This window comes from Kryptolebias marmoratus, linkage group LG6 (genome assembly GCF_001649575.2).
Source record: "Kryptolebias marmoratus isolate JLee-2015 linkage group LG6, ASM164957v2, whole genome shotgun sequence".
Lineage (NCBI taxonomy): Eukaryota > Metazoa > Chordata > Actinopteri > Cyprinodontiformes > Rivulidae > Kryptolebias > Kryptolebias marmoratus.
In genome coordinates, this window is record NC_051435.1 from 7,347,413 (window position 1) to 7,374,209 (window position 26,797).

At 38.6% G+C, this 26,797-nt stretch overlaps 1 protein-coding gene across 2 annotated transcripts in view; it reads left to right on the top strand.

The window, feature by feature from the left end:
- The first annotated feature begins 291 nt into the window (after positions 1-291).
- Positions 292-26,797, top strand: part of LOC108240442 (general transcription factor IIF subunit 2) — a 55,038-nt gene continuing 28,532 nt past the window's right edge. The window contains exons 1-4 of one of the 2 annotated variants that reach the window (XM_017423917.3): positions 7,986-8,097; positions 8,178-8,251; positions 9,042-9,060; positions 9,334-9,481. In XM_017423917.3, coding sequence (XP_017279406.1) covers positions 8,032-8,097; positions 8,178-8,251; positions 9,042-9,060; positions 9,334-9,481 — 307 coding nt within the window. In that variant the 5' untranslated portion in view covers positions 7,986-8,031. Of the gene's footprint in view, positions 438-7,985; positions 8,098-8,177; positions 8,252-9,041; positions 9,061-9,333; positions 9,482-26,797 lie in introns of those variants that run through there. The other variant, XM_025007574.2, reaches the window with a different exon arrangement.

A 26,797-nucleotide genomic window follows, 5' to 3' on the forward strand; every position in this document is an offset into this window, starting at 1 on the left:
TGAGTTGTAAATCTTTACTGAGGAGTGTGTGTACGGCGCAGCAACCAGTGATCCGGCGATGCATATTTACCGCAACACTGACACGCTGAAACGCAGGAGACAAACATCATGGAGGCTGTGAACGGCTGCAGAGGGCTGAGCAAAAACATCATCACAACAGTGTTTGTGAAACAAAGGTAAACAGAGAGCTGCTGGATCCCTCTGCAGACACAAGTGTTCACCTCACTGAAGGATTATTCTACACACAGGTGGTGTGTGGGGCCTCTGGTCCTCCCCCTGTGGGGCAGAGACAGAGGATGGGAGAAACAGACATGTTTGTTGGATGCTCATGTTGTCCCTGCAGGTCAATGAGCTCCAGATTTATTTTAGTCCACCTTCTAGTGCTTTCTGATGATCACTGGATCGTCTCTCTCCTGTGCTCCTGGGTCGATCATAAGGTACCAAAAAAAAAAGATTCAATGCTAAAAAACACAAAATGTTTATTCTAAAAATCATGTTTCATCCTTCATATTTGGAAACCTTTGTGTTAGTGCACCTATCTGACCAAAAACAGCTAAATGCAAGCAGCTGACAACCACCTCACTTGTTTGTTTACATATGGAAACGGCCGAAGCAACAAAAATAGGTCAACAATGGCGTCGCCCAGGAACGGGCTGTTTGGGATCGAAAAGTCAGACAGTTTTGATGTGTTATTTTGCATTTACGATCAGTAAAGTATGCAGATAGGGTTTGAAGTAAACAACAAGTACAGTAAGTCGTAACTGACTGGGTCACTAGTGTGTTTTCTTCACCTGTTCTACCTGTATGAGGCCTTGTGTTGCAGGTGAGGAGCTGTGAGTGTGTGTCACAAAAACCTGAACCACTCCTCACCAGCGAGACTGCTTATACCGTAATGAGGACTGACAAAAACGTGGATTAAAGGCTTTCATGTTTAAGAGCCGCGTCATTAGAGAAATTGCACCGACAGAAAAGCGTAGAGTCAGCACAATGAATTAAACAAAGCAGTAACATTAGCTGTGCGCGCCTGAGGGGTGAGTGAAAGGGAAACGTGAGAGCTGCTGGTGGAAATACTGCACTTAATAATGAAGGAGAGCGTCTAAGATGGCACCAACTAACAGTAGGGTTTACTGAAACAAGGTTTAGGGCAAACCGTTTGTGGATTTATTCAATATCCTTCATATCGAGTGTCATTCTTTGCAGCTACTCTGCACTGGTAGTCTGTTTGATCACACTACGTCAACATTTCTGCCCACTAGTTCAACAAATGCTCTTATTAGCAACACCTCTTTGTCAACTAGTTGCACTTTTGTCCAACTAGCTGGAGCAGAATTCATAATAGTCAGTACTTTGCGTTACTAGTAGCCCAGATTGCCTAACTAGTTGGCCTTTAAACACACAAGTGAACCACTGGACGTAACTGGTCAATGACTGTGTTGTACATGTTAACTAGTCAACCCAAATTATGCCTGCTAGTTGACTAGTGATTGTCAAATGTGCACACTACTCCACCATTTAACATTTTTGGGCTGCACTAGTTAACTAGTAAGAACAAGGATATTTAACTAGTCAACTAATGAGCATTTTTGGGTCAACTATTAAGACCAAATTTATTTATTTATTATTTATAGTATTTTTTAGATTAACTACTGGTTTTAGCCTCACTAGTTAACCCAGTGAGGCTAAAAGGTGGTTACTTGTTCACTAGTTAAACTTATAGATTGCTCTGGCCAACTAGTGACACAAAATTTAGTTTTATTCGTTTACTAGTAACCCCCAAAATGCTCACTAGATGACTAGTTAGAGCTTTTTTGTCCATACTAATTAACTAGTAAGCCCAAACATGTAAACTCGTGGAGTAAGTATGCCCTAAAGGATGGCTAGGTAATTTATCAATATTTTAGGTAATTTATCAATATTTTAGGTAATTTATCAATATTTTAGACAGACGTGCTGATTTAACCAGTGTGCTGATTTGACAACCACTAGTCAATTAGCAGGCATAATTTGTGTTGACTAATTAACATGTAACTAATTTATACAACACAGCTGTCAACTAGTTGGTCCATTAGTCTATTAGTGCATTTAAAAGCCAACTAGTTGGGGTTTTTGGTCTACTAGTGCAGCAAAATGGCTGACTAGTCTTAATTCTTCTCCAACTAGTTGGCAAAAAGTGTTACTAGCAGGAGTGTTTGCTGAACTAGTGCAGCAAAATGTTGAACTTCTGCAACCAGATGTGCAACTAGTGAGGTGTAGTTGTGAACTTGTGGATGAAGATAACGTTTGCTGAAGCCACTCAGCTGTGGCGGCCATCTTAACTGAGGTTTCGTTCAAAGGTTAGTCAGTTGTAGCAGCGCAGCCTTTGGTTACTTTCCACAAGTTTTTATTAAAATGAATCCTGTGGTTTATGAGACGTTTTGGTAACAGACAAACACACAAGCATTAGCAAAAACATTGTTGCTCTTTTGCCTTTGGTGGCAAAATCATAAATATAAACTGAGAGTGTTTTATCGATACAGGAGACTTGACAAAATACCTTAAATTAAACTAATCTTGTCTGACAAGGGTTTCTTTGTTTTTATACTAATAAAACAGGTTAAATCGGTATCAGTGTGAGTGAGAACCAGGTGTAAAATCATCTATGTGTTGCCTCAAAACAATGTTAACACTGACTTCTGACATTAAATGATGGGACAGTTGAAAGCATTTAGTCCTTTGTTTCTTTTTCTGTGTTTGCTCGCTGTTTTTAAGACTGCAGGGGCTGCCATGGCAACGGCTCTTCATTCAGCTGCGAGCCCTCGTAGAAACTACAACAGGACGCTCTTTATTGCATTTCTGCCAAATCGTGTGTGCTTCTGAGGAGAAAATCATTCAGGGAAGAATCAAGACATGAAAATGAAGCAAAGCTGTTCGTGTCAGAATGTTCTTCATCATCTCAGGGTTGATTGGTTGGTTGGTTGGTTGGTTGGCTGGTTGGTTGGTTGGTTGGTTGGTTAGTTGGTTGCTTGGCTGGTTGGTTGGTTGATTGGCTGGTTGGCTGGTTGGTTGGCTGGTTGGTTGGTTGATTGGCTGGTTGGCTGATTGGTTGGTTGGTTGGCTGATTGGTTGGTTAGTTGGTTGGCTGGCTGGTTGGTTGGTTGATTGGTTGGTTGGGGGGTAGGCGTGTGGACTCAGATATTCCAAAGTGAGGATGACCTTGGTGGGAAAGCCAAAGCCAACATCCAGGTGGAGCCAAGTTCATTTTGTTCCTGATGAAAAGGGATTTCTGAGTCCTTCAGCCAAGCAGGGGACAGACAGAGGACGGCAGGAGTTTCACACAGATCCCAACAGAGGAAGTTAGACTTTAGATTCATTGTCTCAACGCCTCACCTTCCACACCATTCAGTGACACTGGGAGGACTTTGTGCAGATGTCTTGATGTGGATCTGAGCTTCCACAGAGCTTTATGTGAACGTGCTGACAGCTGAGAGCCGGCTCCTGGGATTCTGAGCGACTCTTTGTGTTTCAGAGACGCTCTGATGAGAGACACACAGGAAGTCACAATGCCAAAACCCACTGATGTTTGTGAAACAAATCACAATTAATTCATAAGCAAAGAACTTTTGTACGCAGAGGAATTGAGGATTTTAATCCAGCTCATGAGGCTGTCAGTATCAAGGTTTATTTACAGCCCCGATTCTTAAAAAGTCTGGATGTTGTGTAAACTGTAAGAAAAACCAATATGGAAATCTCTATAAACCCACATTTTATTCTCAATGGAGCTCAGTAAACATTCAAAATGTTTAAGAAATTGTATGATTTTTTAGGAACACATCTCAAAAAAGTTGGGGCAACAAAAAGCTGTAAAAGTAAGTGGTACGAATAAGAAACAGCTGCAGGAACAATTAGTAACTAATTAGGTTAATTGGCAGCAGGTCAGTAAGAGGACTGGATATAAAAAGAGCATTTTTTAGAGAGGCTGAATCTCTCAGAAGTAAAGACGGGCAGAAGTTCACCAGTCTGCAAAAATATCCGTCGAAAAATGGTGGAAACATTTCAGAATAATGTTCCTCAAAGTAAAATTTGGAAAACTTTGAATAACCCATCATCTACAGCTGATTATGTTATCAAAAGGTTTGACGAATCTGTAAACAACTATTTGACAAGTTGTTTATGGGGAGAGTCAAAGTTAAATGTGACAGCTTTGTTCTTTACTGTACCTCCTTATAGAGAAAGCTCCAAGAAATAAATAAAAAAAAGAAGAAAGAAATGTTTCTTTTAAGGCTTGGACACAGTTTCCATGACAATCCTGGTGAATGCTTTGTGACAGGAAATACATCAAAACCACGCCAGATTTAAGCAGATAAAAGTGAACAGACAGATTTTTCTGCCCCCTCTGTCATCCTCAGCAATGATACCGAAGATGGTTTTGTTCAAACTCTGTCACTTTGAGTAAATGTGTCATCGTGNAATGTTTAACTACATTATGGATTTATAAAAATAATTATTGTACAAACAGAAACAAATGTGAGCTTTTAAAAAGGGAAACATTATAAGGTTTTTGGTTTTTGGCACAAAAAGACCAAAAACCTTATAATGTTTCCCTTTTTAAAAGCTCACATTTGTTTCTGTTTGTACAATAATTATTTTTATAAATCCATAATGTAGTTAAACATTAAACTCCTCCACAATGCAGAAAACACTGATGTCAACATAACATTTTACTTTAAAGCAGCTCATACAGCGCATGTAATGAAGCCAGGTCTGTATTTTTCTTCATGCCATTCATTCATTTGTTCATTCATTCATTCATTCAGTCAGTCCCAGCAGTTCATTCTCCTATTTGTCCACAAGATGGCAGTAAAGGAGCTGCTAACACACAGTCTATATCTCAAAGGTACAATTAAAGCATCTGCTCTTCAGATTTCCTTTCTTTTCCTGTTTTCTAACTCTTCACAAAAGCATAAACCTCAAAAGTAAACCTTTCAGTTCTTTAAAATGACTGGTTTTTGTTTTGTTTTTTTTTGTTATTATTTTCAGAGCAGAGTCTTTAAGGCATAAAATACTTCATGGTGTGTTTTTTTTTTCTTCTTTATTTTCAGAACGGTGTAATAATCAGAGGAAACTGGCTCCTTGGTTTCCTTTGTGGCTTTTCAGAAGGGTTTAGGAAATAAGTTTAACTAAATTCTGATCATTTATAGTTAATTTAAAAAAGGAAGAAGAACAACCAAGACTGCAGCCAGGCTGACAGAGAGTCTTGTTTCTACTGAGATGTGTTTTTGTCACTTTAATTGTTTTAACTAAAGACCCCAAGAGTCATGAAAGTGTGTTCATGTGTCTGTTAGCAAAATATTACTGAGCAGATTTTAATGAAACACTCAGAAAGTAAAGATTGGATGAACGTCTACAGCTACTCATTCACGATGGCCGCCACAGATAATTGACATTATCCAACATAAAAATGTCTACAACTCGGTCAAATGTCAGTGTGATGTGGTGGTAGCTGAGAGTCATCCTCAACACATGCTCTGAGCCCTGACAGATCTGTTTTATTTGCAACGTTCATTTCTCCTCATCACAAGAGGATTTCAGTTTAAAGCTCTGTTATAAAACATGATACTCGTTCCTTTAAATGAATGCTAGGCCTTTAACTGCTGATATATTATCAGCAGATTTGTGCTCAGATGGATTTGATCCTGTTGGGATTTTAACTATTTCATCCAAACCATCTGCTTGTCTTTTATGCCCAAAAAAACATTGTTTTTTTTTTTTTTCCTAAATTACCTCCTCCATTCTTGATTGTCTCAGCCCATCTTTAATGACTCGTTCACTCCGAGCTTTCAAGGCTGTTATAATTAAATGTTTTCTTAAAAAAATAATAATAATAATCAAGGAGTTTTTAGAGACTGTTCACACAGCTTTGTATCTGAGCTGTCGAAGTTACCAAAGTTTAGAAAGCTGAACTTTATCCTGAATCAAACTCGAGATCCACCTGAGTCGCATTATTTTGTGCAATCCTTTACAAAATGAGCTTGGTTATGTAACGGACACGATGTGAGGTAAATAAAAGACCCGAGATCTCGGTGTGTTCAGTGTCAGCGCGGCTCTCCTGACTAAAAAACAACAACTTTCAGCAGCTTTCCAGAAGCCTGAGGAGCAGAAATATGCATCATTTACGCAAAGCAGAAACTATTAGCTCCCATATTAAATAATGCAAACTCTTTGTGTTGTTGTTAAATGAAGAATATAATGTTGAAGTGTTTAAAATGATTAAAGCATAAAAAACATGATACAGGCTCCTTGAGTGCTGCTTTCCAAATCCTCTGCTTCCTGCCTTGTAACCTTAAGCCATCTGTAAGAACTGGATGCAAGCCACACTCTAATTATTTATAATATTTGTTTTAAAAGCTAATCTTGATCTATTTTGCTCTCAGGCTTCACATGCATAATTTATTTGGTGCATTGATTTGTGCAGATGTGAAAGATATATTTGTGGTTGAACAACAGAAACAGAAAAAATAATAAATAAAGGGGAAAAAAAACAACCTTTCCAGCTTTCCATTTAACAGCAGACAGCACCTGTAGGTCAACAAATCAGTTATCTGTAAATATTACCATAAAGTAAAAAAGAACAGTTTTTTTTACAGTGTGTTAGTTAAAATAAAATATATATTTATGTGAAAACAAACAAAAACTCCTTAAAGATCTCAGTTAAGTGAGAAGTATTGCTTCATTAATTGAATTTTATGACATAATGATGAATAAAGATGATCCAGTTTCAATGCAAATTAAGATATTTATTTAAAATCCTTATCTTCTAATAAGTATCTCAACAAATATTCAGAAAATGTTAACATGAAAGCCTAAAATCCAGACGTTGTTGGCGGTTTGCTGAGTGCCAGCAGACACTTTTGGCTCTGGAGGAGCTCGTTTAAACGTTAGTGATGAAAGAAACTTGTGGGCAACAAGGAGGCACGAAACGATGAAATCAGTGCGGCTTCAACAGCCTGATAATCAGAACGAATCAATTATCTTTGGGCCTCGAAGAGCAGAAATGAGAGCGAGGCGGTGATTCAGACGTCTGACTTTAGTTGAACGAGTTGAGATAAGAACCGGTGGTTTCCAATCAACCTGAAGTCTGTTTTAATCCTGACTTTGTTGGGGACTATTTGTTAGTCTCAGATGTAAAAGCTTTACTGTTCAGATTAAATAAATCAGATGCTCAGAGATTAGAGAGAGACTCTTTTTATTTCATGCTGAGTCAGCGTTCAACCTGTTGTTTTCCTGTTTATAGTTTCTTCTGCGTGTTTTCATTACTTTATCTTCTAAAGCTTCTGAAGCTTTAATAGATTCAGTGAAAGATATGAAAACAAATCACATCTTTATGACAGATTTGTGATAAATCTGAAACACAACAGGTTCATTCTTTGAGTTTAGGAGAATTTTAAAATCCTGAAAAATTCACAAGTCGGAGTTTAGCAGCTTTTCAAATAAAAACAAATTCTCTAAAAAGTCCAGAACTATGATAGAGGTTCAGAAAGCCATACAAACTAATGATCAGGATCAGTTTAAAAGATTACAAGAAAGTTTGCCTCCTTTTAAGCAAAATATAAAAATATGACTCCAGACTTTTGCACAACTAAAATGAGCTAAAATAAAATAACAAATGATTTCAGTGGGTTGCTACTCTCCTTAAATCTTAATAAAAGAAGCTCATAATGTGTAAATATTGTATGTTTTCAGGTTTACAAGCTGCAAATAATTTCAGTGAAGCTTCAAGAAAACTGTAAATCTGTAGGCTGTAATCTGTATTTCAAATTAAAACTTTACTGTTTGAGTTGTTAAAAAACAGAAGCGATTATTCTTCGAAAAGTTGGATGTTTAAACTTTAAATTCACCTAATTAAAAATATATAAACTGTGCTGACATCTCTGTGGAGTCAGAGAGCAGAAGGAGTTTCGGACTCAGTTTATTTTGAAGGACAGGAAGTCATTTGTTTTTAAGTCGCCACAGGTGAGCCTCTGTTTCCGGTTTACCTGGCGGTGAGTTGAGACGATGTCTGACAGGTCGGAGGTGGATTTAACTGGAGTCAGGCAGAGTCAAGGCGTGTGGCTGGTTAAGGTTTGTTCAGATAAACCTCATATTAAAGCGGACTGATTGAGGTTTTTATTATTAACATGATCAATATTCTCACCTCGCAGGTTCCAAAGTATTTATCTCAACAATGGGACAAAGCCTCAGAAAAGGGCGAAGTTGGGAAAATTACCATCGGAAAGTACGTTTTAAAAAGGGCTTTTTCTAAATATTAAACAGGTTCAAACAAGCTGTGATTAATTGATTCTTAATTAGTTGATTTGAAAAGTTTTTGTCCTTTTCGAGGTTTGAGACATTTTGTCAATCTGTGATATGCTTACAGAAACATGTACCAGTCAGTTGTTATCTCTCTAAAATATATATTTATTGTTTTTGCTATGATTACAGCAACATTAAACTTATTGCTTGTGAGCTGAAACTTTATAGAGTTGATTTAGAGATTATTTTTTGGTTTAATAAAAGCATTTAGTGTCATTCAAAAAACCTAAAACATCCAGATTTTATCTGTTTCAAACCTGGAGAAGAAAAGTTTGGTTAAATCTGTTAAAAAGCCAGATTGAAACTGGTCTCATAGGTGCTCGTTTCAAAGGATGAATTCAAATATTTCAAAAAGTTATCCTGAACTATAACAAACAGTGAATTTGAAAGAGTTTACTCCTGTAGTTTTCTGGATACTTTTATATGCAAACGAGAAATGCAGGTCTGCATTCAATATAAATAAAGCACCTTTATCTGCATGCTCTTCAGCTGTTTCTGTATAAACACACAAGATAACCAGCAGTCGTTCACAAACCTTTAATTCAAGGTTAAAAACGAGAAAAAACTGAGATTACCTGTGGTTTATGGCCAGCCCGTGAATATGTTTCTGGCTCTGCTCCTGGCTGAATGAGGATAATTGTTCTCCACATTAATCAGATACAGAGTAAGTGATGGTAACATTTACTGACGCGTGCTTTTCTTAATTCTAACAGGAAACAGGGGAAAACGGAGGTGAGACTGCTTTAAATTCTCCATTTCTCACACGCAAACTTTTCCACTTTTTCACCCCTAGCTGTAGTTGAACTCAGCCAAGCTTTTTTTATTTTTTTATTTATTGATCTGATGATTTCCTCTCTCCTCTCTGTTGCATCTGTTTGCTCTTGCACTGACTCAGCTTCCTCGCAGGAATCAATAAAGCTTCACCAGATCATATTTGACCTGATTAGACAAAGAGACGGCTGATAATGTGCTCTGATAGCAGTGTGTGTGTGTGTTCCTCCTCAGGTTTGTTTCAGCCTGAACGAGGAGCTGGCTGCCCTCGGTGGAGACGGGGAGAAGGACGCAGGATCGCTGCAGGTCCCGAAGGAGTATCCCTTCAGGATGCACACAGTGGGCGGACAGACCATGGCTGTCTTCAGCCAGAGGGACACAGGTCAGAATCAGCTCCTGGGCTTTACTGGGCAGGATTACGGGATCTGCAGGACTTGTGGCTGAAGTCTGCAGTGTGTGTGTGATATCTGTAAAGATCCACAGATCAGTGTGGTTTTCACTCAACAAAAGTCTATATTCTAGACAAATGCATCATAACAGATATACAGCCACGGGGCGAAAAATGTCCTCCCTGTCTCAGTTCTAGGGTTGTACGTATCTGGATGTGATAAGAAATGATCCGATCTTTCCCTTGTTCTAAAACCTAACCACCATGTTAATCATGTTTTTATTTATTAAACAAAAACAAAGCCAAAACTAGAAAGCTGTGTGAAGAAAAACTATGTCCGCCCCATGATTTAACATCTTCTTTAGGACTTTATCGGTGTCTCGCATGGCTGTGGAGGAATTCTGGCCCACCTTTCTTTACAATATTGCTTCAGGCCATTGAGGTTTGTAGGCATTAGTTTCTGCACGGGTCTCACCACAGCATTGGACTTTAACTGGATAATTACAACACCAGGATTCTTTTTTATTTATTTTTTGGCCATTTTGTTGTAGATTTGCTGCTCAGTTTGGTCCAAGCTCCAGCTGCTGGACAGATGGCCTCACATTTGACTCTTAGGTCTACAGACGAGTTCATGGTCCACTTGGAATATGTGCCCATGTCTTGTGGCTGCAAAACGAGCCCAAATCATAACTCCTCCACCACCGTGCTTGACAGTGTTTTTGCTGTTTTGGAATTGGTTTTCACTAAAAATGCTGCTGTGCATTATGGGTAAACATCTCTCCTTTGGTCTCATCTTACCAAAGGATATTGTTCTAAAAGTCTTGTGGTTCATTTAGATTAAACCTGGTAAAATTAATTCGTATGTTTTGATGCTGCATGTAAATCATCAAGTACAAGCTTCAGAGTTTTAATGTTAGTAGTACACCTTTCACGAAAATGTTTTATTCTTGTTTTGTCGAGTCTGTTCCTGCGTCCTCCTGGCACAGGCCACCTTCAGTGAAACAGAACAACTGCCTGTAAAATGTTGTGAGGATGTGGTAAAATAGCTTGGGACTTGTGTAAGGTCAGGTGTTTGGGGAAAAAAACAAACGCGTCTCTGCAAATCTGAGTCATCCGAGGAAAGAGTTAGCTGTGCTTCCATCAGGGTGAAGGTACACTCTGCCATGATGTAGAACAATGAATGAATGAATGAATGAATGCTGGTATGTAGATGTTTTTCATAGGTGTGCTGTTTTTTTGTCCTTTGTTGCTGAACCTCAACCCAAGTTGTTTTTCGAGAGAAGAGGCTTTCTTTCTCCTGCAACCTTTCCAGACGAGCCACATTTGTTCAACCTTTTTCTAACGATCCTGTCCTGACCTTTAACCTTTAACCTGCTAACTGTGGCTTGTAGAGCCTGAGATGGAGCTCTTGGGAGGTTTTGTTATTTGTCTGAGCACTGCACAGTCTGACCTTGGGGTGAGTTTGCTGGGATTCCCACTCCTGGGTCAGACTGGCAGCAGTCTTAACTGTTTTTGCAGCTTTAAATGTGGCTTTTCACTGCAGAATGATGAACTGCAAAATGTTTGGAAATTACCTTTAACCCTCCCCTGATCGATGCGCAGCAACAGTTGCTTCTCTAAGGAATGCTGATGTCTTTGTGCCTTGGCATTGTGGTAACTCACACCTGTGTGCTCCTGAGCAGCAAACTGACAGAAAGAGGTGATGATCAGTTAATCAATATGTTTGATCAGCAGCGCCTGGCTGATTCTTTCTCTCCTGAATCCTACGGAAGCAGAAAGGATGGAGTTGTTTTCCTGTTGGGTTTAGTTTTTTGTTTAATAAAGAAGGTGGACTTTTTTTCCTTCATGACTCTTTATCATCTGTATCATAGATATTATACAAAAAGAATGTTTTTGAAACTTTAGAGGCATCAAATGTTGCGCGGTTCGCTCCATTGAAAAGAAGCGATACTCGGTTCTTTAAGTGTCTTTTCTCCAGCGGAAACCTGCTGATATATTCTTCTTTGATTGACTGTAAAATTCATGAGAATGCTCAGACCAGCTCCTTATTTGCTGAGGACGCTTGCTGCCAGGCACAATGTGTCACAGTGCTTTCTGAGCCAGAGGGATTAGCATCAGATCAGGAGCTTAAAAATAGCGGCAGCGGTATTGTCGTGTGTCTGTTTCTGCATGACCAGAGAATTACAAAAGATTAGGGTGCTGCTGTCTTTGGGATAACGATCATAAATCGGGCTATTTTATGAAAACGCAACCATATTTTTTTTTTTAGTACGTAGAAATAAAACAAAGTGGGTTATTACTTGTATTTGAAAACTGTAACTCAGTGGGAAGGTAAATAAATAGCAGGGGACAGAGTTCAAATCAACAAAAATTCAAGAGCAGGTCTTTTCCAGCGAAGATGCTGCGTTCTGTAAGAAAATACCTGTTTTTTAAGCCACTTTAACGATGCAAATAAGTGCATGAGTGTATAATTGGCTGGTGTTGGCTTTAAAACAAAAAGCATATTCTGGGCGTTCCCCAGGCAGGACCAAATTAGATTAAAGCACGTATTTTGACTGCGGGCCACCGCTCGATGCAGAAGGGGAGGTGTGAAAATGGAGCAGATTTCTAGAACAGTTTAGGAGGAGGAGAAGATGAATCTGTGAATACAAGAAGAGTGACGGGAAACCAAAGTGATGCCGTCTGAAGCGCTGCATGCGTCACAGACTCAGAAGTAAGGCGGGAAATAAACCCGTTGAGCTCTCGAATATCAGAGACACTTCAGATTACTGCTTTAATCAGATGCTTTCTTTCCCTTTTCATGGAAACAAATGATGGTCTCAGCACTGGGAAGAAACCATGAAATGCAAACATAATCATGTCACGGTAAATTGTTAAAAATCAGGTCCATGTCCAGCTAGTAAACAGGCGTTTTAAAGTCCCAGCTTTGACTTTTGAAGGTTTGCACAGAGAATATGTCAGACTTCCGAGCATTGTTTGCATTTAATTTAAAAAAGCATAACATTAGCCTTGAATTAATTGTGAAAATCGATTTAAAATCAGAAACTGTGCAGATATTTTCAAACTTGTTCAGATTCAAACTGAAACTGTTTCCTTTCAGCAGTAAGAATTGGCTGATTGTCTGGAAATGTTAGCTTTTACACCAAATCCTAAATCCTGAAATATTCTCCTTTTATCTTGATGAGTTTTCTAGTTGAGAAGGGGGTGGGCGACTTCAAAACACACCCACACACAAAAAAACACACACACACACACACACAGAACCGGGACTGTGGTGAGTTAAAGTCAATTTTGCCAAATTGAAATTTAATAATTAGCTATTAGACATTGTAACTGGGTCATAAAAATGGAAAATTTAAGATTTAATTCAAATAATGAGCATTGGAAAAAACCTGAGTGGAAAACAAATTGCATGTTTTTACAGCGAATTAAACAGCAGCATCAAAATAACACTAAATAGCAGTTTTTCTTTTCTTAAAGTGCACAGATGATATATTTCGTACCTGAGGTAGACAGCTGCAGGTGATTGTCAGAAACAGTTTTTTTCTGGATTTGTTACATTTAGACATTCAGGTTTTGTTAAAAACTTCTTTTTGTATTAGTTATTTTAACCGTGTGCTGACATGAAGGGTAACTCCTCTGCTGCAGCACACAGAGCCTGCTCGCCTTCAAGATAAAAGCACAGCAAAAGCCGGTTTCAAAATAAAAGCGTAGATTTAGGATTTGCATGCAGAAGGATTTATATTTGATTTCTGCTTGTTTTTTTATTGAGTTTTCCAGGTTGTGTGGAGATGGTTGATGGTCTATCAGATGCCGAGGTGTGTTGTACAACAACCCCACAGCATGATGCAGCCATCACCATGTTTTATTATTGGGGTGGCAATAAAAGGTGGATTACACAACCTTTCAGCAGCAGAGCAGAAGATTCTGAACCAGAAACTGAACCAAAAGTTCACATGTAAACTAACTTAGATTCCAAAAATAACGAACAAGTCTTTAAGTCTACATAAACCCCAACTGGTATGGACTGTCCTTTTAGTTTATTAGAGTTTTTTAATCCCTTTAAATATGCATTTTTAGCTAGAAAAACTTTTGAAGTTTGCTTGTTTGAAGACAAAACATGCATGGGCAGACTAGAAAAAGAAAAAAGAGAGCTTAAGAATGTGAGCCTTAATTGTTTCAGGGCCTGAAACGTTATTGTTAGCGAGTGTGCGGACAATTTTCTCAAAGTAATGGCTTGATTTTATTTTGACAGACACCATCTTAATAAGTCTAACAACGGTGGCTCCAATTAGGTCGCTGAAGCATTTCAAGGATGGCTCATAAAACGACGTTCAAAGGCTCAGTGTTTAAGGCTTCATTTTGGAATTAATTTGAAATTTAACACAAGTACAAACACCGTGCTCTGAATGTACGAGAAAAATTACTACTTGCAACGTGACATTGACTTTACCTGTCAGCTGTTGCTGTCAGAAACCCGTGCCTGAACCGTAATTAATTTTTTTTTCTCCCTCATCAAGGTTTATTCTATCACCGCCCTCATACACTTTAGACTCACCCACACTTCCAAGTGCGTTAATACCTCCTACATGTGATAATGGATTTTTTTTCTCTCTTTTCTATTACTTCAGCCTTTTAATAAACACACTCCAGCATGCTCTTAGCTCAGAATTTTGTAGCAGAATTAGGGTTTTAAATAGTGGGGGTAAAAAAAAAAAAACACGTTTAGATTGAAGTAAAGCTACTTAAAGCAGCGGGGGTGGGTAAAAGTGTCACAGTGGATCGTTAGGTTATAATCTGGATGTGGACACAGAGCGCTCAGGAGGCGTGAAACCTTTTAGTTTTTTTATTCTTGAAGGTGTCGCTGCTGCAGATGGTTGGCTTGACTGTGAAAGTGCAGAAACAAGAAGTGGGCTAAAGTCCTGGGAGACGCGGTGGTGTGTAATCTGTATTTACCTGACCGACGCTCCGCTCCTCCCTCACTCGCCTACAGGAAGGTGTACTGTATGACACCGGGCTCCCACTCACTTTTCCACTGTCTTAACCTTGTACACATAAATATAGATACACACACACACACACACACACACACTACCTATTCTTACCTGCACATACACACTTGGACTCATCCAATCTGCCTTTACACACATTCAAAGCACATTTTATGCATAATTTGATTATTGCCTGCCGCCATGAAAGGAGGGCAATGATGTAACTGTGTCTCTGTGTGTATTAGTTTGTCTGTTTGCAAAATATCTCAGTAACCAAAGGACAGATTTTAATAAAACACTCAGAAAGTAGTCAGCTGATCTGATAGTTGACTTTAGCGAGCAAAAAATTGGCTCCAACTCTGTCAGTTTTACAGATTTTGAGCTGAAGTTGGACAAGGTCGTAGCGTGTTGTCGACATAAAAAGGCTTTTAGACTAAAACGATGGCATGAAAGCCGGCGGCGGGCGATAGGCATTCCTTCACAAGTATTTCAGCCTTTTTGTTGAAATGTTTGGATGAAGAAAAGACTGGTTTAGATGGGGCCTCAGTTTGGTCCTTAAGAGTCGTTTTTACATGTAAACATAAAAACACATTAATAATGGTGGGGATATTTGGAAATGATTAAAAACAGTATGTAGTGTTTCGGATCATCTGCGTGTGGATCAGTTGGGGCAACATTTGGGATGAGCTCTACTGAAGCTTTTCCTTTTCATTGCTTTATCTCTCTTCACGAGACATCGTACAGGTGTGTGTTCTGGGACGTGGTTTTCAGGCGCTTTCTGTCTGAATAATTACAGAGTTTTGGGCTAGTTGCTTTCAGGTGAATCAGGACCCATGGGATCCACACGGACTGATGAAGATGATGGACTTTGTGTCACGCAGGCTTTGTGAGTGAGCGAAATCTGAGTTGGCTTTATGTTTCTCAGAAATGACTCATCTTGTTTTGTTGTTGCTTTCTGCTCTGATTAAGAGACCTTTTGAGCTTGTGTTTTATGCCAAATATTGCTTCAAAAATAATTGATGTGAAACTGACATCCACTGCAGTTTACTCTGGGATTACTTGGTTTGATTATGAGTTGCTGTATTACCCACTGTCTCTTGTGGACAGTCCACATTCAGTCCAACTAGCCTCAGAAATCATGCCTTTTTGCCAACACTGTAAAAAGCTAAACATCAATATATCTGACTGTCACGATTAAAAAATATCATCTGTATAACACGTTTAAAATTGATAAATATTCTGTAAATTATAGCAGCCTTACAGTACTCACTGGATATGACCTTATTAAATAAGTGCTTTTTAAAACATCCTAATACATCATCTTTTCAGTTTTACTCCATTTGATTTCTGCTCATGGTTCAGGACCTTGGACAGAGCATCAAAAGCTGTTTATTAAGCCATCAAAAACCTAATTATGTTATGTTTTAACATAACATCGGCTGTTTAATAATAATAATAACTACAGTAAATATAGCTTGGATTAAGATGAGTATGTTCTAATAATGTAGTAGCAGTATAATTATATGTCGTGTTTTCGGCATCTTATTCACATGAAGAGCAAAAGTAAAGACGCCCGTCTTTTCCTGTGATGAATTTCAAACTAATGCCCTCCAATCAAATTGTGTTATATCCAGATGCAACCGGTGGAAGTGCTCTCTAATTCAAAATAAGAAACGTAAAACCAATTACCAAATTCCCATTAGTCACTAAAGACGGGTTAACTAATGAAAAAAACTTTTAGAAGTGATTCAGCCAGCTGTCGGCTGCGTCTGATCTCTATAATTTAAACAATTTACATCCTGTGCATTTCATTTCCTTCGGCTCTTACACAAGTTTCCAATGAGCCGACGTTAACAAGCGGTTGCTAACGGAGACCGCCGCTGATTGATACGTACACGAACAACGTCTGACACGTCTTTTGTGCTGTGAGGCTGCTAGCTAAATATTCCTCCATTATTCCCCCTTGTGGCTCTGCATTGTTCCGGATGAGGACCAGGTATTGATTAAGAGGTTGCTAAGCAACAGGCTCCGCTGCCACAGTGGCGTGCAGAGGAGAACAGTAAGCCGGATGTAATTTACTGCTCTGTTACAGTACGACTTTTCCTTCAGCTGCTCGAGAGGCTTTACTTTAAACTTTAAAGTCCTTGAGTTCATTGAAAGGACTGAAAAACACTGAACATAAGGAATTCATTTCGACGTTGTGCAGGACTGACTTTGAGTCTTGGCAGAACTTTATGTACTTGTTGAATTCATGGCGTCATTTCCTTAGTTTTTTTTACTTTAGACTTTTGAACAAGGTTTTTGTCTTTGCTAAATTGCATTTTAGTTTGCCAGTGAATAAAAACTAAATAAAATGTGTTTTTAAAATACAGCACTAAACATTCATGTTGTCATTTTCCTAATTTTAAAAAAAAATTTGCATATTTTTTGCAATCTAACGACCACTTCTGTGTTCTTTCTGTTATTTGCTATCAAAACATTCAGCTCATCCAGGAGATGGGTGCTTTGGCGTTTGTTTTTTTGTTACTTTTATACATTTCAAAAATATTTCACTTTATTCACAAATATGTCCCCCATATAAATAATTAATAATAAATCAAATATTAATTGGTATAACTGCTCAGTTCCTTTAAAAACCTTCTTTTCTTTGAAATCTGCTTCAGCTGTCTTCTCATGCTACTTTTAGCTTTTAGCTGATGTTTTGCATCTTTTAGCTTCTTCATTCATTCAGTACTCAGCATTCACACAGAAAATTCATTTTCCCTATTTTTTTTAGATTATTAAAACCTTGAAGTTATTGAAAAGTGTAAATATAAACATCAGCGCTGAGATGGAGACTTTGAACAATTAACGACAATTTAAACAAAATGTCCCAACTAAAATAGTTAAGAAATAACTGAAAACACAAAAAAGTCATGTTGCCACAGCAACATAAATGGATAAAGTGTTAAATTATTATAAGCAGACAGCCAAAGATGCAAACCTGTGTGTGCGCAGTCAAGTATATTCATTTATGAACAATTAAAAACAAACTTTTGACTACATCGCTGTATATTTATAGGGAAAAAAGAGTGAAACACAAAAACTGAAGCAGTAAACCCAATATTAAAAACAAAGAATGCAACTAGAAATGAACAAAAATTACTAAATGAATAAAAAAAGATGTCAGGACTGTTTCTGTTTTAAAATGTCAGTCTAAAAGTAATTTATTTAATGGATTTTGAAGCGTTAGTGAGGTCTCCGTGTGAAAGAGCAGGTTGTTTGAAAGTTCAGAGGCAGGGACAGTAAAAATCCTGACTTTATTCTGCATTTCTATGTTGTGGCAAATATAACCCATCAAACAGCAATATTAGAAACCCAACATTGTGTTTTTGTACTTTTGTTCAGATGAGCAACTTTTAGGGGAGGATCTCCAACAGCGTTGGATGAGGAGGAGAGGTGAAGACAGTTATAGCCATTTTTGTGATTTCATCCGTTGGTTACTTTCTGAAAGTTTCATTAAGTGCTGTCCAGTGGTTAATGACAAACAACCTTAAACACAGGCAGTTCAATGACCACCTGCCTTTCGTGCGGCATCCAATAATAGGTGTGGCCCCAGAACTGATCCCTGTGGAACACCTTTTACCCAAAACCTGTGTCCGACTGTCCTGATACGACAGTACTGATAAGTTTTGTGTGAGTAAAGTATGATTGTGTCCAAAACCTTAAAGATCCTCAGTAAAATAATGTATTACTTTCAATGCTGCTGTGGTTATACTTTGCCTTTTCTAAAACCACACTGACAGTTAGATATTACTACTTAGATACTTCTTTAGTTACTTACAAAACATTCATTGACTTGAACAAGAACAGATGGATTTTTACTGTATATAGGCCTGTAACTGTAAAATCTATGTTAGCAACTTATTGAGGAAAAAGCTGCTTTCAAGGTCTGTAAAAGTTATAAATAACTGGTATTTCCTGATTATTAAATGGAGTGCTTGATTATTGTTTTCTCCAACCCAGGATTTATGGGTTTCAGTCAAAAATCGTGCTACACTCTCCCCTTTTTTTCTTTGGTCTGATAGTCTTTATGGAGCCTGCAAGTGTGATTTAGATGTTAATCTGTTCAGAAAACAAATAATAGTCCCATTTAATCTCAGAGCAGACGGGGCACCGTTCATATTTTCCTGGAAAGCATCCTGTCAATTAATCTTTTTTTCTTTTCTTTAACAAGAACCGGGAATTGAACTCATCATGTCAATAAATACTTATTCAAACAGACTCCTCAGAACATAATTTTATCTATTTATGTTCTTTAAAATCAGCACAGGGACACAAACAAGCTCAATGATGTGTCATTTGTTGTTGCTGTGCCTACATGTTTAACAGCACCATTCAACCAGGTCGGAAAAAACGAGTATGAGCACTTTAATTTCCCCCTGCTGTGTGGGGGTTACTGTTTTTCCTGCAGCACTAGAAAAACAAAACAAACTTAAATCACAACCCAGAGAGAGATTAATTCAGTATGCTTTGTCAAAGCATTTCTTGTTGTAAATCCAGCTGACTTTGTGTTCACTTTAACTGTGTCACAGGTTTAAACGTTATAAATTGGGTCTTTATTTTTATATATATAAAACGGTGAAGGATTTGAGATTTGTTGGTCTTGAGAATCTTATCAGATCGTAGAAAGAATCACTAACAAAAACAGAGTTGTGAGCAGGAAATGGGATGTCTGTATAAAAACCGAATATCTGCTGTCGTTGTACTCCTTTGTGAAGAAGTGAGATCACTTTAGACTGTGGTCCAAACCCAGATGAAGTCTTTTTTTGACTCAGATCAGTTGTTAAATTTCAGCAGAATATTTTATAAATATATATGTATATATGTTTCCGTGTATTTACAGTAATTAATTTTCTTGCATTAATGGTGTTTATTTCTACATTTTCTGCACATTAAAGGTTCTGATTGGATTCTGGCTTTGTGTTTTATAGGAGAGCAGCATTTCTGACAAATATCTCTTGTTAGAATGACTCTTGAAATGTATTTGCTGTCAAATGATGATCTATATCCACCTTCGTTCAGTAGGATGATGAATTTTTGGCATCCTCCTTCAGGTTTCATCCATCCTATTTCGATGCTGGAAGTTTGGCTCTTAACAGGCCGGGTTGTTTTTGTGGCTGACGTCAAAGAGCGTTCCTTCTGTGTTTTATTAGAGGCGTTAAAGCTGTGCTCTGCCTACGTTAATCCACCAGGAGGCTTCAGAGTTTGTGCTCTCGGAGAGCTCGGGCCTCTTGGGCTTTTTTCACTGTCAGCGCTGGTTGAAGCTGTCAGCTCCATCCTGCTGCTCTGTTCGATGACATAATAAAACCCTTGGCTCGAAATTTAATGGTTTAGGCGCTGGTGAATTCCATTTTGGTTTGTTTTGCTGTGTTCGAGCTGACTTTCTCACTTATTCAGGTCACGTTCGCACCAGCTTGATGATTTATTGTTTCCAATCAGGACCATTTTTAACGGCCCCGGTGTCCTGAGCTGCACCGAGCCACAGTGCTGGAAAGAGGATCATATTTTGTGATCAGATGTTGAAATATTAACCAGAATGTAACTTGATTTAGAGTACATACACTCCACTAATTTTGGCAAAGTTGGGACGTTGTGTAAAATGTAAATAAAAACCGAATGCAGTGATTTGCAATTCTAATAAACCAATAGTTTATTCACAAAGAGCATGGTAAACAGGCAGGCCAGTTTGAAGCCATGCTGATGTAATGCATGTATTGTGCAGTTTTAGCATCGTCTTGCTGAAATATGCAAGGCCTTCCCTGAAAAAGGCATCGTCTGAATGGGAGCACGTGTTATTCTAAAACCTGGATATACTTTTCTGTATTGATGGTGCCTTTCCAGATGTGTCAGCTGCCCACGCCAAAGGCACTAATGCACCCCCATACCATCAGAGAGGAAGGCTTTTGAGCTGGATGGTCCCTCTCTTTAGTACGGAGGACATGGCATTCGAAAAAAATTTCACAAAATCTGACAACTAATCAGTTTTTCTCTTTGCCTCAGTCCATTTTACAACTTTTTAGAGACTTTTTAGACAACACTAGTCCAACCCAGGAGTGATAAACGCACGGACCAGTTTGAGACGAGGTGTCTAATTTTAGTAATAATTTGCCAAAAGTCAAAACTGAAAGCGTCAAAAGTGGTGTTTCTTTCTGACATTTAGCTGCAACAACACAAAGGGGAAGTATGTTTTTCATCGATACAGGAAGGAATGAACATATTTAACATTTAATCTGATAGACGTGTTAGTTAAATTGATTCTGTGCACGCTGCCAGGAGGAATCGTGTTACTACAGAGCTGAAATGTGTGAAATGCTCCCTAAGAGCATGTCAGTGTAAAGCATCCTGTTTGAATGTTTATGCTGGAGGTGAGAAACTGGAGCATGTCTCTTGTACCCAGAGAACACGTGTGTTGGTTGGTGTGAAAAGAGTAGCTTGTTTTTTTTTTTGCAGGGTATAAACCCACAGCATTATAACCATACAGAGTTTTACCAGATTAATAAATGTTACATTTGAGGAAAAATAAAGGTTGTCCGCTCTGGAAGTTTGTCAGGAATTCAGATGTCACATTTGTTTTTGTTTTTCACTCCGAAGCGCGGTGCTGAATCACCGTCTCGCTGTTCTGTTTGTTTGTTGCCGAAGGTAAAAACACGAGCCTGATTCCAGCAAATGTTTAGTTGGAGAAATGTCATCTGTGTTCTCATTTCTGCTCCTGCTTCTAAAGGTTTCATCCAACTTCTGCTGCGCTCTGACGCATCAGACATGTGGCAGAGACAAGATAATGATAGGGGGCTAAAACGTGACGCTCCGTCGCCACGGGAACAAGGTGCGACCTTGTTCCCGCTGAAGGACTCATTAGGTTTTTGGTGATGCAGGCTGTGAGAAAATGTCTGAAGAATTTGTTGAAGTTTTGTCTTTTTTTTTGTCTTTTTCTTTACGGTATTCAGTTAGTGTTTACGTCATCGCGTTGAAGTGTTTAAATTTATCAAAGCCTTTTCAAAACACAAACGCAGGATTTTAGACATTTTTATCACCTAATGCCCTGAAAGATGATCCTTAATTGTGTTAGTTTGACTGTTTGTTAGCAAAATATCTTATAAACTAGTGGATGGATTTTAATGAAACTCTCAGGAGGTTAACTTTTGATTTCAGCCTGGTTTAACTCTGGTTTTTAAGCATAAAAACATCTATAACTCAGTTAATTTGACAGATATTGAGCTAAAACTTGGTGGTAGTAGCTGAGACTGAGCCTCAACACGTCCTCCGAGCCCAAACAGATTGTGCAAGATGTTTGTTTGAAATTTTTCCATTAACTATTTGTAGTCAAGAATATCTCGTGAACCACTGGATAAATATTAACATTTAACTTTTGGATTTAACCTCATTCAAGATGGCTGCCACAGCTAAGTCTTCAAACATATAATTGCTATAATTGCAGTTTTACAAATTATGAGCTAAAGTTTGGTGTGGTAGTAGCTGAGAGTGACCATCATCACGCAGTCCAAGCGCTAACAAACTGAGTAAATTAAAGTAAGGCAGTGGGCGACATGCATTCCTTCAAAGAATGGCGGTTTAATTAATGTTATTTGCTGTCATTTCTGCCGCCATTCCAGCCATCTTGATCCTCTAACCAATCAGACACATTGGGTTGTTTTTATTTGTTCTACAAGTTGAATACGATGTACTCAAACATCTCATTTTCGTATTTACGACCCAGAAGCTCAGCTGAACTGCAACCACTGGTGTTTTTCAGGCAGATACGGGTCGCCTCTTGCCTTTTGTAGGGACTCATTTTTGTTGGCGCATGAATTAACGGTATATTACAGTTACAGCAGAGGCTGAGTTGGCTGGAAACGCAGTCTTTATTAAAAACATTTAGGGCCTGACAGTGATATTTCTGTTTCTTTAAACACAGGTCACATTAGTCCATATGTTTGGATTAGTTTGTGTGAACTGTTTGTTGTGTGGGAGGATTTTCTCAGCAGAACTGAGACCTAAATGATTCTGCCTTAAAAAGCTGCTAAGTGGAGGGTTTCAGGATTTGGCTGCAGACAGTAATTGTGCCTTCAGAGTATCTACGCTCTGTCTCAGCTGCTTAATACTATTTTAAGGTTTCTTTCCCTATTTTACTTTCCATCTGCTGCTCAAGTGGTCGAAGAGAACAAGTCAAGTTTTATTAGCCACTTTGATGGAAACAGTCTCTGCCACTGGTGAAATATCTTGGTCTGGTTGGTGGGTGAAACCAGTATGACATTTAAGAGGGGTGTGTGTGTGTGTGTCTGGAAAGGCACCATCTGCCTTCCAATTATACTTTTAAAAACGCCAGGAACCACATGTAAACCTGCAATCTGCAAAGTTTGTTCCTATATGCTCAGATCTAAAAACCACAACATCTCTCCTTGTGCGATTTTTAAAAGCAAAAAAATTGAAGCGTCAACCAGGTTTTTATGTCTCAAAGAAAAGCTTATTATCTAAGTAACTGATTGGGTTCATCAGATTAGAGCTGACTATCATCAGTATAACAATTGCATTTCATTACAGAGGTTCACAACAACTCAAGTTGATTAGGAGTGAAAAAGAAAAATCCAGAAAAACGATAAGAGTTTTGGGTTATTCTCCCATTCTGTTGGGATCTTCAGCTTCTTGTCAAAATAAAACCAAAAATATGCTGTCATCATCCAGAAGCATCTCCTCCCTAGGCAGAAGTTAGTGACAGCAAGGTGCTTGTTAGTTTTTGAAATGCAGTCATGTATGTTTACACACGGCTGGCTTAAAGGGAGGGTGTAGGGTGCAGCTTTCTGTGGTTATATATAGTAAAGCTTTGGTAAAACAAAGAGAAGGAGCACACTTCCACCCTCATGTTTCCTCCTTGTATCAGACAGGGTGACTGATTTCCACGATCTCGCCGTTCTGCATCCGAGCCTTTCAAAGTGGAAGAGGAGGAGGCCTCGTTCCTCTCATTTTTCTCATCTCCTCTTTCATGGTTTCGAGTTGACTGATAACAGTCTGAGGTATGTTAGTCATTTTTCTGGCTCAGTGGAGCCACACGACGAGGAGGTGGAGGGGGCTTTGGAGACGGAAGAGAGAGCAAATCTGCAGCATGACGAAAGAGATGAGTTTGCCTGGCAACAAGATTAAGAGTTTTTCTTCTTTTATCGTCTGAAAGTGAAAGGCGAAAATGTTTTGGCCTGTGTCTGTGTTCACTTGTCTGTAGAGCTGGCAAAACATCCCCTGAACCAGTGGATGAATTTTAATAAAACTGTCAAAAAGCAGTCATTGGGAGTACATCCACTGCTAGTTTAAAACGCTGGCATGAAAGACATCTTAGCGTTCCTTTATGAAAGACTGTGCCTTTAATTTCTAATTGCTTTTAGCTCTCAGCTTGTTTTGATTAGACGTGGATCTGATTAAACCTGCAGGTAATAAGTAAAGCTGTCACCATCATAAAAAATGCAACAGGTCGCTGACAGCAGAGCGTCGGGGGCTTTTATCTGCTCTTCACTCACTTTTTACTGAACTGCACATGGCGTTCAGTGTGCGTTGCATGTTTGTTGACCGGATTGGAGGTTCTCCTGATGTCAGACATGAAAGTGGGCGTGTGAGCCGTGTAGGAGGTGTCAGCGGCTCGGCCATTGGTTTGACGGCATCGCCTGCTGGAGCAGACGGTTCCAGCCGGCCTGCAGCGAAAGCACATTTAGAGGTAAAATGAGTGATGCTGTTCATTTCAAGCCTGCTGATAGTTGCTCCCCATAGAGATAAGCTCTGCAATTAAAAGTTCAAACAGTCTGCAAGAAGAAATGTTTTTTTTTTTTTTTTTCTTTGTAAGGACGTTTGTCCTTTCTAGCAAAGAAAGGAGATTAAAGCTTTTCCGTGCTTGGAGAAAGATAAATGTAAAGGTTTCCACTCCCACAAGCTTCCATAAATGGATCATGACACATCCCAGCTACACATTGTTTGAGAAAAAGCCAGGCTAGACTTGTTTTGCATTTGCTTTGGCACGGGCAGCTTCACTCAGTGCTAGAGATGCTTTTTAATCCCACAACCATTACACAGAAGCTGTAGCTTGTCTCTTAACCTAATATGATCATCCATTAGTTTGTGATATTGATTATGAGTTTGCTCTCAGAGGTCACTGAACAACACATGCATCTTAAACTTGGTTTGTTTGATTGAGTGTTATTTTATTTCACTGCATTGAAATTGAAATGGTTGTTTGCATGTCATGAGGGGTTTTATATAGTCTGTTAAAAGCAGGTGTCTGCAGCCTGTTCTTTACTTTAAATAACAAAATAAATGATGGTTGGAGCCGTTGTAATGCCACCTCTCAGCTAACAGCTTCTCCGAGGCTTCCAGTCAGGTGTTTTGGAATTTGATGTTAAAATGAATCCTATTCAGTAAAGAGGGGGAAAATTGGAGAAATAGGCTCGAAAATGTATGTAAAATTTATACATTAGTCCTCCTTTTGTGTTCATTCCTTGCTCACAACTTTTGTGTCTGCTGCCCACTATATCTGGTTATAAATAACACCAAGGTAGATCTTTCCATCAACTTGCTTTCTTATGAACGGTGCAGATTTAGGTCTTTGTGTCCTGTAGGCCTCTTTTACCTGAACTTGTTTTTTGAGTTGGTTTATTAATTACTTTGTCTACAACAAATTTACAGATGAAACATGTGCTGTTTATCATGTGTCAAAGTTTAAAAATCATTTCACATTTTTAATAGTGGTAATTTATTCATTAAAAACTGTTGTATTATTAGCCTTTATTTAACCAGGTAGATCTCATTGAGATTAAAAATAAAATAAGAAAACAAGCAAGAGATAATACTCCCAGAAAACTAAAAAATACCATATTAATTAAACCATTTACACACAGATGCCTCAAATCTTTGAGAATGGCCTTAAAAACATTCAAAGGGACCAACTCCTTTAAGTCTTTCTGCAGCTGATTCCCATCTGAAGGAGCAGAAACCTGGAAGGATTTTTTGCTAAAATGTACAACGGCCTGAAATTTCAGATGAAAATGTAATTTTATGATAAAATTATTCCCTAAATACTGTGTCTCCATTCCTTGAACAGAATGTGAGAGTGACCTCAGCAGGACCCTGTTGTCTCCTGGTCTGGTCTCCACGGCGTCTTCGGCTCTTTCTCCTCCGCAGCATCGTTCATGCCGGGTTCCTGGCCTCGCTCTGTGTCACTGCTGCCATGATTCAAGACGTGATCAAGGGCCTCAGCAGCACTGACTTGTTAGTTTCTGTGCTGCAAGGCCTCAAAAACTTCTGTACAGCAGAGCAGCGAGGGAAGTTTCAGATTATGATTGAAACAATGTGGGGATTGTTTGTGAGAATGTCAATAACGGGGGAAAGATGCTGCTAGGGACAGATTTCTGCAGGTTGCCATGGAAGCTAAAAATTGGAGGGAGGTGTGTGTGTGTGTGTGTGTCTGTTTGTGTGTGTGTATCCACTCAAAATCAAATGCACCTGAAGTCAGTTACACACACCTAACCTCTTAAATTGATTTATAATGACCGGCCGTTTTTGACCAGGTACACAGAAGGTGTGACAAAATTAAATAAAACGCCCAAAACTTTGAATTTATTTTGTCAGTTCAAAGAGAACACCTGTTTTTTCTAGTGAGAAAACGTCTAAAAGGATCGTATTTGACCAGGACACATTAGGAAGATTAAAATATGCAATTATTTTCAAATGTACCACCAGTATGTTTGTCATCTGATGAGAGAAGTTGAAGAGTTTTGAATGAGAATTTCTTTGAAGGGGTGCAGAATGTCTCTTTTAATTTATTTAGTTTTTCATCTTAAAGCTCTTTTTTCAGCTGCAGATGACAAGCATGCAAGAAATGTTGTAAAATGTCGTATTTTGCACTAAATCTTTAAGTTTTCCTCACCCTAACCAAGTAGTTAAATTTCTCCTTCAGTTCTGTGCTTCAGGATTGGGTTTCTTGTCATGAAGACACAATCCTCCGTAAACCATAGTGTTTGTAAATGTGGGCTTTGTTGTTTACTGCTGGTGTCAATGCTCATAATTGACACTAAAGATGTACTCGACACAAGAGAATAAACATGTTCCATGTTAAATGGGTTGATTGGCCAAACTCATGTTGAGCTATTATCTCTAAAATGAGATCTAAAACCAATTACACCTTTCATTAGTAGGGAAATAGAATATTACTTCTGTCGCTGATCATGACACACATCAGTGCTGTGCAGAGATATAAAAAGAGATCTTCCTTGAGGGAAAAGGACAGCATTTATCTCACAGACTG